Below are 12,018 nucleotides of genomic sequence, written 5' to 3' on the forward strand. Positions count from 1 at the left end.
CTCTTACAGATTATATTACAGAAGACAGGGTTGTTGGGTATTTCTCTCTTGTGTTTCAGTCTTTCTTATTCTTCAGATGCAACTGGGAATTGCACAAAACTGGGGAGGAAAAAAAAGGAAAAAAAAAGATTTTTTTTTTCAGAATTTCAGATATTGGAATTTCTAAGCTCACTTATTGCAGGTCGTGTTTTGAAGCTTCAAGTACATTCTTCAGGCAGCAGGTAGCTGTCCTGTGAAACTTCTTGTGAAGTGATGATACAGGTGCTGAAAGATTAGTTTAGGAAGGTCTTAAGTGGTAATATGCTATGTAGAAATTTAATATGTAATTCTGCTGTTCTTAAACTTCCCTAGGAGTACACATGGGGCTGCAATTTGAGTGGTGGTATGGGGTGTGATGGACCTTTGGTCTGATCAGGTAGAGCTGTTCTCAAGTTGTGTTCTGTTTCTATGAAACAACACACACTATCCTAATAAAATAGGACAAGATAAAAAAAGTACTGTACCCGGTATTAACACTAACTTTCCCTAAATAACTCAAGCTTTTACTCTTGGAAGAGCAGCTTCTGCCTTTTCCCTGTTGATAAAGCAGTATAATTCCTTGGCTTCATTTTTTTAATATTGAATCTTTCTGCAATGCATATAAACTGCTCAAACAAAAGCACGTTAAAGACCAGCTATTCTTCCTTCTGTAATGGCATACTTGCGTGAAGTTTCAAAAACAAAACAACAACAAAAACAAACCATCCTCAACAACAAAACCCCCCAAAGGAAAAAAATAAAACAAAACATAACACCCTACTGTTTTCAGGCCTGATTTCTTCGGCAGCTTCTTTTTGGTGTCCGAACCACTAGAGTCATTCTAAAGGTCTATTGGGAACGAGTGACCTTTTTCTCTGGACAGGCTGTGGTGATGGGACTTCAGTCTTCTTTTGCAAGGATTGATATGGCAAGCACAGCAAGCTCTCAGCTGTGCTCATTTCCAGCTTCACACTCCGGAATTTTTTCTTAGATTGGAGGTCATTACTTGACGTCTGTGACTGTAGTGGTTTTGAACACACGCTGAGGAAGAGCTTGTTGATGCATTTGTATGAGGTGAAATTCTTGTCTCTGGTCTCCCCGCCCCAATCATATGAACTAGGCCCTTAAATACGTTTTCTCACATTTCATATTTATAAGCAAGACTAAGTGGCAACATGATTTCAAAGTTAGGATGCGACAGCTCTTCATGTTGAAAAAAGGTTAATATATTGCCACACACACTGTCACAGAGCTTCAGTTTATCTGCTTCATACAGATTAATTTACAGGTATACCCTTTACTTTCTGTCAGTATTCAGTATTTGCACTGCTGTTGCCACATTTGTTTCAGTTGTAATAAGAAATGCACATGTGAGAAAGCTAAACAAACCTTCCAATTTGAGTATCCAGAAGAGAAGGTATAAAATTCCCACAAAATTTTGTGAAATGGGTTTCTGTATCATACTGGGATTCAGACATGAAAAACAAAAGTTAAAATAACCATTGGTATCATAGCAAAACTTGAAACTTCAGCCAAGATCATTACCTCACTGTTCTGATCTGTGCCATGTCAATAAAAGTGTATTTCCACAGATAGGACTGTTCCGTTTTCCTAATTTGTGGTTGACCTGGAACTTCAAAATCAACCACAAACCATAGATTGTCCACTCAGAAAAGTAATCATCACTTGTAAAGAAATTGTTGCTAATGCATTAAGGTAATTCAGTGAATCTGAGCAGCAGATGGGCATTTCATTCAAACATTCTGTTCCCGGCTTTCTTTGGTTGTCTTCTATATCAGTCCATTAGATCTTTTTAGCTTTCCGTGAAACTTGTCATTTTGGTGGATAGTTTGAACTTCATCAACTGTCAAGCCAGCACAGTCGCTAACTGTAATACATGGAAACTTTCACACAGAATTAATGCAGGTGACAGTCACGGAGACATTTAGATACCTTCTGAATTGTCCTAATCTTAGAAGATTATCTCCTTATGGAACATAAGCATAGGTTTCAGTGTTTAGTAATTGATAATAAAATTAATGGTTTTAGCTTTGTTTCAGTTAGGACTGAGCATGTTTCTTGCAACTGCATTTTCAAGTAATTTTTTTTTTGCCATGTCTGCTTCATCATATGCTCTTGCCTAAAGGGAGCTTTCTCCTTAGCTCTTTGTGGCTTTTGAACAATCAGTCTGCTTAGTTTTCAGCAATCTCATTGTGCTCTTTCAGGCAGAGGTTTTAGATGTGAGAGGTAAGTTGGGTTAAAGTTGGCAAAAAGAATTCAGAAAAAGCACTCTGTGAAATAATCTTAATGTACCTCTGGGTGTGTTTCCGAGATGAAAGTCATTGCAGGCCGGGTAGTATTTGTCACACTGCTGGGAGAGCAACTTCCACACCTTTTACTTGGATGATAGTCAATCTACTACATTTCATAGTTGCTTATACTTCATAGATCTACTGATATTACTTACAAGATTACCCAATACTTCCTGTAGGGAAAATTGTGGTTTCTTGCAGTATAGTAGCCAAAATGTGAGGCATTTCATCTTTTCCTGAGGAGCTCTTGGTTCCATGAAGGAGCTCCAAAACAGCTGAGACCACTACCAAGGACTGATTGACCAGCTGCTTGCTGCCACGTTTCTGATGGACTTGTTGATTGTCTCCAATATAAGATTTTCTTACTAACAGTCCATCATCTTTATGAGAGAGGGAAAAAAAAATAAATTGTGCAGTGAAGGTGACTGGAATGAATAATTTGTCTTCTATAACATCTTTTTCCTTCCTGATAGATCCCAACTGTCAGAGCTTAGTTGATTTCTATTGACTTTCTCCAAATTCTGGTCATTTCCTTCCTGATGTTTTACCACAGGACTACAGATATCTGGAAAACTAAATGTAGAATTCATACTCCTTTCATATTTCATATTTTCCACTCGTGCTGCATCCTGTGTTTTGTCACAGAGCACTTGCCTGTCCTCTTCTTTCCCCTTCAGAAAATCACACAGACAAGTATTTGAGCAGTCAGGTGGAAACACTCAGGAGCAGTTGTCCAAGGTTAAAGTTCACGTGTTACTTCATGTCTTCCCTCTTGTAATGGGAGCAGGCAGCCACAGCCTGAATTCTGTCCAGACTCCATAACCGGACCAGCCTGGCACATACAATAAAATCTGCTTGTGTTCAGTAACTCCCCGTAGGGCTCATACTCCGTACATCTTTTGTATCCTTGAAAGAAGTCAGCTGGGAAACCCTTTTTCTGTCCTTCCTGGGGCTGGGCTTCGGGCCGGGTCCAGGCTTGTCCCTGAGGGGTCTGGGGGAGGTGGGAGAGGGCTGAGGGGGCGCACCGGGCTAGGCAGAGCCTGCAAGAGAAAATACGGGCTGGATGGATCAAATGGGGCTTAAAATACAGTTGATCACAATTACACATGTACAAGCCCAATCTGTCACCGTGTTTATTTAATCAAGATTGCATAAGAGATTTTAATTAAAATAGTGAGCTTAAAAAATCAGGCCGGTCATCTGTAACTGACAAGAGTGTTTAGTTGCAAAGGCCAAAAAATGGTCCTTATTTATGTGTTGGTTTTGCTAAATGAATAATTTGTTTAGATCACTTGCAATCGCTTGGCACAGAGTGATGTTGAAGAATAGTTTCTCATCCAGTTGGTGCCATTAGGAACGAGCCCATTATTTTCAGTGAGGTGGTATCCAGCCTTGAAAAATTGCTGTAACTTCCGCTTGTCTTAATTTCCTGAATTTGGAAAATGGGAGCAAGAGTTTCAATTTCTAATTTCTCAGTATTCTGCAATACCTGTTTCTCAAATGGTGCTTAGAAAAGGAAAAAAAGGGGTGTTTGGGAGGAACTGGGGCTGGGGTTGAAAACCACTGTTCCTTTTGGGGGGAGATGAGGAGAGCTGGTTTAGGTCTGGCCTAAAATAGGGAAGACATCACTGTTGGGTGTCTTAATTTAATTTGCTTTGGCAACATTAGTTTCTAAACTTGCTAGACAAGACTTTCATGTCTGTTTAGCAGGACAAACTGCTCTATTAATTAAGCTCAGTCCCATAAATCTCTTTTTAACTTGCAATCAAATCCCAAAGTAACCTGGATCATGTTGCTGTTGAAGTATCTGCAGCCCAGGAGAATGGGACTTAATATTTCATTTGTCTTGTGTTCAGATGTGATGTGACTTGTAAGATGTCATTTTTGCATTGGGAATAAAAATCGCTAAGTCTATCTTTTAATGGTCTTGCACCAAGAAACAAGTAATATGCTGTGATTTATAGTAATCTGATTTTTAATGAAAATGTATCTACATGCATTTCTCGAAAACAAATTTCTTGGAGAAATAACCTCACTGAGTCAAAACATAATCAGCCTGACATTTCATATCAGGAGAAAAAAAATGTGCCTGGAGTTAGGGGAGCATTGCAAAATATAAATGGCTGAAACAAATACGCAAAAATTTAGCTCAGGACACTAGTTTTTGCTCATGTTGGATACCTGCTACAATTACAATACAGATGGCTTTTTTGGAGGTACAATGTGCACCTACCGCAATCAATCTCAGAGATACTGTAGCTCATTGTAATTAGTTAGCCAGAGGAAATGAAATTAAGTACCATTTCAGTTGGTAATTGTGTATAATAATGGTATCTTTGCTTTTGTTTCTCTTCACTGAGCAGATGTTAACTGGAAAAACTTCTCTGGAGGGAAAAACTCTGGAAAGCCTCTTGCTCCTCCCATCCTGTGGCGCTCAAACTCCTTTCTACCATGTTTCTGTGGGTCCTGGGTTATTCCGTTTTTCTGGGCTCTCTGAGGAAACACCTTTGGGAAGGGGGACAGGGGAGGGGTTAGAGTAATTCCTCCAGGAACTGGAGTAGTAATTCCTACAGGCGTTCACAGCAAAGAGTAATTCCTACAGGACTCTAAAATTAGTATCATGCTGTAACATTCATAGGTTTATTTTTCTGAGAGAGAAATGTGCTTTTTGTCACCTTATTTTAACAAGACAATAGAGTTTGTGTCCTTTGTGCCGAGGGCAAACCACATTATAGTGTGACAGAGGGAAAGCTAGACAAGATTAATGAAATTGCTCATAATCTTGCACAGTTCAGCTCAGGTTTTCAAAACCACAAGGCATATGCTATTCATGTGGCTTCCAATATGCAAGTGTTATTTATACACGTGGTGGGGGGATCAGGCAGGCAGCCAAAGCCCAGTAGACTTTTTGTAGCTTTTGTCAGTGTGCTGCTGAGATGTCTGCTGTTGGCTTGCTTTTTCTTTTTTACCACACAGGTTGTGTTCAGTGGCTGGGTTCCTCGTGATGCTTCTCAGACATCTAGGCACTCTTCAAGTCTCAGACTTTGCTTGAGTAATTCAGCTCATGTAGTTAAGCAAACTTTGTAGTCAAACACAACAGCATGTGTAGAATCACTGGTGCCTTAGGTGGTTTTTTTTTTTTTTTTTTTTTTTTTTTTTAACTCTTTGCTACCAAAACCACCAGTCAGTTTTAGCAGCATCCGGACTACTAGACCCCCAGAAGATCCCCAGTGTTCAAACCTACTAGTATCTTCTCAGACAATTAGCCAGTGCTTTAATTAACAATATATCCAATTTTTAACTTTTATTTTGCTCAGTAAAATCCCGTAACGAGCAAGTGACTTGAGTTTTCCACTCATGGGTAGTTGTGCCATGTTAAGCATTACCCTTTGGCTGAACCACAATAGCACAGCCGATGATCGCGATACCCGGCCGTGTCAGGTCGCAGAGCAGGAGGGCTCTTGTACTGGAGTGTTTTTATACGTGGGGTCTGGTCTGCCTGAGCGTACTTCGTGTTATGCAGGATTTCCTTTCCTCCCTCACCTTATTACATATTATATACATATATGTTATATATATAGCTGTATGTATGTTAGAAGAAAGAGAGGGTAGATTTAGCTTAGAGGTTAGGAGGAAATTTTTCACTCAGAGGGCGGTGAGGCCCTGGCACAGGCTGCCCAGAGAGGCTGTGGGTGCCCCATCCCTGGGGGTGTTCAGGACCAGGCTGGATGGGGCCTGGGCAACCTGATGTAGTGGGTGGTGTCCCTGCCTACAGCAGTGGGTTGGAACTAGGGGATCTTTGAGGTCCCTTCCATCCCAAGCCATTCTATGGTAAGATTCTATGATATGATTATATTGACTGCAATTATGTATATGCATGAAAGAGGAAATAAGCATAACCTTCTGATCTTCTACATGTGACTGTTGTTTTCAATTTTCAGCAGAAGTTGCCTTGTGGGCACTGTATTTTCAAAGTAGATGTTTCTGAATCGGTCCTGCTACCAACTACATAGGTATACCAGTGCAAGGGGACAGAATCTTTAGAGCAAATAAGATGCCAGATTTTTTTTTTTGAGTTACATTAAATAACAGGAGGAACTCTGCTTCTAACAAAAGGTATTGGGATGGCGTTGCTATACAGGTACATTGTGAAAAGTTAATCCTTTTGATAAAGCGGCCTCAGGCCTCTCATGATTTCTGTTTGTCTACAGAACCCCCAACTCCTATTGCCCCTCCTGAGCTGCTGGCGGTCGGAGCCACCTACCTGTGGATCAAACCCAACGCCAACTCCATCATTGGAGATGGGCCCATCATACTGAAAGAGGTGGAATATCGGACGACCACTGGGAACTGGGCAGAAACGCACATTGTAGATTCCCCTAATTACAAACTGTGGCATTTGGACCCTGATGTGGAGTATGAGATCAGAGTGCTGCTGACCCGCCCTGGAGAAGGAGGCACGGGGCCACCTGGGCCACCACTCACAACAAGGACAAAATGTGCAGGTAGGATTTCTGCTGTTTTATTATACTGCATGGATGTTTTGGTGTAGTTACTAATGCATAAACTGGTACTCCACCTGTCGTTACTGTAGACATTCTTATTTAGAGATCTGAATTCACACTGAGTTTTAATGTAGTATGGTTTTTTTGTTTGTTTGTTTGTTTATTTATTTTTTTTTGTTGTTATTTTATCATTCATAGGCAAATGTTTGAGTGTTGTGTTTTTAAGTGTAGTATGTTTGCTAAACTTTCTGCTACAGTGTGTGGCTATTTTCTGTTGAAACGGGCAAGCCAGTGAGAGTTTTCTGACCAATACTCATGCTGGCAAATTGATCTCAGGAGTTGTCTGTTATCAAATTTTCACCTTGCAAGTACATGGCGAAATATATGTTGTTCTTGGGTAGCAGTTTATCATTGACTATTCAGTACAGTGGCATGAAGTGGTAAACATTTTTGTATTCTGTTTGATTGTATTGATTCTTCCTCTCAATTCTGATGAAGAAACCTATTCAAACACCGTGGAGTGTCTTCCATTTGTCTTTCATATTGTATCAGATCAGTGTTGATCCAGGCACAGGAGAAATCTGTCTTTTGTCTAAAGCATGTTGGCCTTTCAGGAAAAACTGAAGGCTCATGTTCCTCATGTTTCAGGTATATTGGCTGTTCATCCTGTTCTCACAGCTCAATCATTAGCCATTAAGGGAAATCAAGCTCTGTGCCTTGTAAGGGAGTGAACAAAGTAGTTCGCTGCCAAGCAGTTTTTACTACCACCCAGCTGTATATTCTCAAGGTTTTCATTTTTGGTAATTTTTGCAAGATTCTTACTGTGGTGTGAGCAAAGGACAGAGACTAAAAGACTGCTTTCCCCTTTCTACAACTTCTTTTCTCCCTACAAACTGGGTGGTTTACAATAAATTGATTTAACCAGTGGAGAGCTTATGCAAAAGTGTTCTGGTTTCAGTTACTCTTTCTGACCAAGTAACAAATCTGAATGTGAATAATGCATCAAGAACAGACAAATGCCATCCTGGGATGGGATTCAGCAGTGCAATGTTAGAGTTCCTCACCCACTCTCAAAGCATGAGCCATCCCCAGCAGCACCCTCTTCATCTGCCAAGAAAGGAAGCCCAGCAGGTCCCAAATGCACGGGCAGGGCTGGGGAACACATCCTTACTGCCTTTCCTTTTTTATACAGGTTAGGCAGCAATGGACGTCTAGAGTCTATTTGAGAAAATTTGGTTAAAAATTAAAAACAACAATAGAAAAAAAAAACACAAAAAAACAACTGAGCATGAAGATTTGGCATGGAAGCGTTTGCTATATTCAACACTTGACTATTGATAGAAGACAAAATGTCTGGAGGCTTTCCTGCAGCTAGGTTGTGGTCTGGATGTCCTGGCGTGTTTAAGAAATTGGCGCATGCTCTCCTACCCAGCTTTTGGCTATCTCCTTATTCACTAGCACTGTGGTCAAATTCTCTAGCCTTCATCAGAAATAACTACAGACCTGACCTGACACTATGCATATGCACATGGAAATGCGGCATGCTGGGGTTTGGTTTCTTGTTCATGGCTTGCAGCTTTGTAGGCACGCTTTCCGGAGCAGCCAAGCTTGCAAACTTGTCTGGTAATACTTTACAGTTACTACAGGGATTAAAAAAAAAAAAGTCATTAACTTTGTGGTTAATATGATGTCTTGTACTGGATCTCAAATTGCTGAGCTTCTTGCTCCAACTGGGTATTGACTGACATCATGAAGGATGATGCAGATAATCTGTTCAAATTGGCTAAGTGGTGCCACTTACTGTTTTCCACCTTAATTTACTAATGAAAATCTAACTGGAGAAGGTCATTCTATTAATGTTAATTGTCATACAGAGCTTCTTGAGATTGATGGTGATGACATTTATGTTTTGTGTAGGGCATTGGGTGGGTGAAATTGTAATGATCTTGATCTAAATGTGGACTCGAAGGAAAGGACTTGCACAATATCTGAAGATACACAATTTCTTGAAAACACCAACTGAAAAGATAAACAAGAAAATGCAATTGTTATCCCAATTTTCATATGTGGTGGTAGAACTCCTTTAAAATGCTCTATTTCCAGTACAATTACACAAATCTTTCATGATAAAGATTTTCAAAAACATATAAAGCCAAGAAAGGAGCACTACCCCCTTGATTTTTCTGGGACTGCCTGATGAATGACATCAACTGAAATTGATTTTTTTTTTTTTAATATTTGAGTGAAGATTTGTGCTGCTTTTGTCACTGGAAAAACGTTGGACTTCTTTTTTCCCTGTTGTTGTTCTTTTTGTCATTACATTTTCTTGGCAAGGAGGGAGGTTTGTAGGCGATCAGTGGATGGCTGAAGCAGTCCTGTTTTGCAGTGTTGGTACTGCGTTTATTAGGCCCATTACTACAGATAGCAAAATTGAGTGCAGAAGTGATAGTAGAGAGTATCACCTATACTGGAGATGTAATATTTACTTAGTTATTGAAATTGCAAGAAATCTGTGTAACCGTAAACAGAATTTGTTCGTGAATTTCTGAGAATGGGAAGCCAACACCCTTTTTACTAACTGGTCTCCTTGCTGTCCTTTCACATATGCATCGTGTACTTGTGTGCTAGGGAGTCTGAGTATGTCTTGGGAGAGCTATCAGTTCAGGCATACCTTAAAATGATTTTTTTTTTTTTCTCCAACTCTGAGTTAGAATAGAATTTGGGTAGGATCAGGCTTTTCTCTTGCTTAAATTCAAGTGCTAGAAGCTCATTTACAAAGTTGCAGCTGTCTGGTGTTTCTTGACTGCAGGCCTTGCATCAAAGCTCCTGTGTGACCAGAATGGCTCAGCATGAGCTCAGAAAGTCATTACACCATGACAAAACTGTTATCAAGATCATTCACGATTTTCAGATTTTTTGATGAGAGTGAATGGAATTTGTTTACACAGATGTTAAAAGTTTTTTTGATGAAATGAAATCCATAAAAACTAATTATGAAAGGTTCTGCTTTAAATGAGCACAAAGAAGTTTTATTAAACTGGATAGTATCTTATCTAAATTTGTATAAACAGTATGTACCTGGGCAGCCATTATCCCTCTGGTGATGCTCTTGGTTTTCTGCAGGGCATCATTACAAGACTTCATTTATTATTTGATTTTTAGAAATGATACTGAAAATTGGACCTCATCTTGCCTCTGTTCAGGAAAAACCAACTGCAAGAAAATATGGCATACCTTGTTTTTACAACAGAACGATGTATTTCTTTTGTTCTGTAATTTTTAGTTTTATTTCCATAGACTGTGATAGGTCGTGACTTGGGGCAGGAGAGTACATGGCCTTCAGACATACGAAGCAGTAAGCTGTCAGAGAAGAGCTGCACAGCAGGAACGAGGAGAACAGAAAGCCAGACTGCGTAAGGTTAAAACCAGACACAGGGTTGAGGGGCAGTTGAAGGGAAGGAAAACATAAGATACTAGCTTTTTCCCCCAGAGATAACAGGATCAGAATAACTGTTTGACTGCAGTTCCTAGTAGTGGTTTGTTCAGCACTGACTTCTCTGTGTAGTTTTTTTTCAGCCATCCTCGTAGTTAAAACAATGTTCCTTAAAATCCTTTTTTGTGGACTTCATTCCAAAGACTGTGCTTTGGAAAGCTGTGCTTTGGGAAAGTTGGAGCTTGTTTTCGTCTGTGTGCTTATTTAGCAGTCCTCTGCTTTTTTCTTTCTCCAGTTGCCCCAGAAAGGGAGAACAGGAGAAGTCCCCATTCCTCTGGTGGGTGGGAAGGAGAAGGGAAGACCTTGCAGGTGGGATCATTGCTATGGGGAAAGAAAACCTCACCTGGAAAGTGTTCTTCTCATAAGTGGAAGACCTTGCTTGAAAAGTAAGGCCGAAGAGTAGGTGCAGATGAGAGTTTATTTAAAAATATTTAGAGCTGGTTAAAATACTGCCTGAAAAAGGGATAGTGAACAATTGCTTCTCTGCCTTGGTGGGTTATGGCAAGTGACTCGCTAGAAGGAGGGTGAGGATTTTGTGTCCTTGGAAGCAGTGAACTTCCCAGTCTGACAGAAGAAAGTCCTCAGAAATGCTGTAATCCCCCCCCTCAAAAAAGGTGTGGCAATGATTCTTTATAGAACAAGCATATGAATATAAAAGGGTTGTCCCGATAAAAACTTCCCGTGCATCCCATGCAGCTTGTCATTGAAGCTGAGCAGCTGAGACTGGTTTGTTCAGCAAGGCAACGTGATCCAGTTCCTGGAGAAAGGACCGGTTGTGAGGATCAATACTGTCTTTGTTCTTGGACTAGAGAAATAAGCTAAGCTTGAACGATGTGACTGAAATGCTTCTTCTTAAAACACAGTAAAGCAGCTGATATAAATGTAAATAATCTGAATTTGAGTTTGATGAGATGTTCATAAGTAGTCAGAAAACCTTTCCCTTCAGTTATTAGATATTTTGTTGCCGTGAAATCTTGCAATACTTACAAATAATAAGCTGCTTTTGCCATTTTTTAAGGTTTCATATTTAATGGCAATGTGTGAATGTGTGTATTGCTCTTTTTATGGATGTTAGAAAAAGTAGGTGTTTGTGTGCTGGTAGGAAATGCACAAACCAGACACCAGGAAAGTTAGGTTGTTGTAAGGTCACCAACCTACAAATTATTACAACAGTAGTTTCAAAAATATTTATTTCTGTTGTAGTTTTAAGGTGATAGCTCCCCGTAAATGGGAATTGTTTCATCTTGATGTTGAAAAATAAGATTGTGGTGGCTTTATTTTTTTCTAAGCTTACAGGTACTCTGGAACAACAAAAAAAATCCAACACGAGTCAAAGCTCTGTACCAGTGGCATACCAAACGATTTGAAAGAGGGTCCTGTACAACTGATGTGTTATTAGAATAACTCATGCACAGACTAATTTGGCTTAGAGTTGATGTACGTTTTCCCTGAAATATGAATTTGTCGTTAATACTAATTGGGAAGTTAATTCAACTCTTCGATCCTCTGTCTTCCATAGTTTTAAATGTAGACAACAGGGAAAATAAATGCTTATTTAGGAGGAATGCTTAGTTTTGAGAAATGCTTTGGAAAAAAAAAAATCATCAGTGAAAGAAATCCTTACTTGAGTTTCTTTTTTTTTTTTTTATTAGTAAAATTCTAGAAAAAAAGTAGTAGTATTCTTTTCTTG

At 39.6% G+C, this 12,018-nt stretch overlaps 1 protein-coding gene across 12 annotated transcripts in view; it reads left to right on the top strand.

Moving 5' to 3' along the window:
- The window catches only part of PTPRT (protein tyrosine phosphatase receptor type T), a 564,167-nt gene that overhangs the window by 331,590 nt on the left and 220,559 nt on the right, over positions 1-12,018 (top strand). For all 12 annotated transcript variants that reach the window (XM_068700265.1, XM_068700263.1, XM_068700264.1 and 9 more), the window contains one exon: positions 6,542-6,835. In XM_068700265.1, the coding sequence (XP_068556366.1) occupies positions 6,542-6,835 (294 nt within the window). The remainder of the gene's footprint in view (positions 1-6,541; positions 6,836-12,018) is intronic.

Source organism: Anas acuta, chromosome 16 (genome assembly GCF_963932015.1).
Source record: "Anas acuta chromosome 16, bAnaAcu1.1, whole genome shotgun sequence".
Classification (NCBI taxonomy): Eukaryota; Metazoa; Chordata; class Aves; order Anseriformes; family Anatidae; genus Anas; species Anas acuta.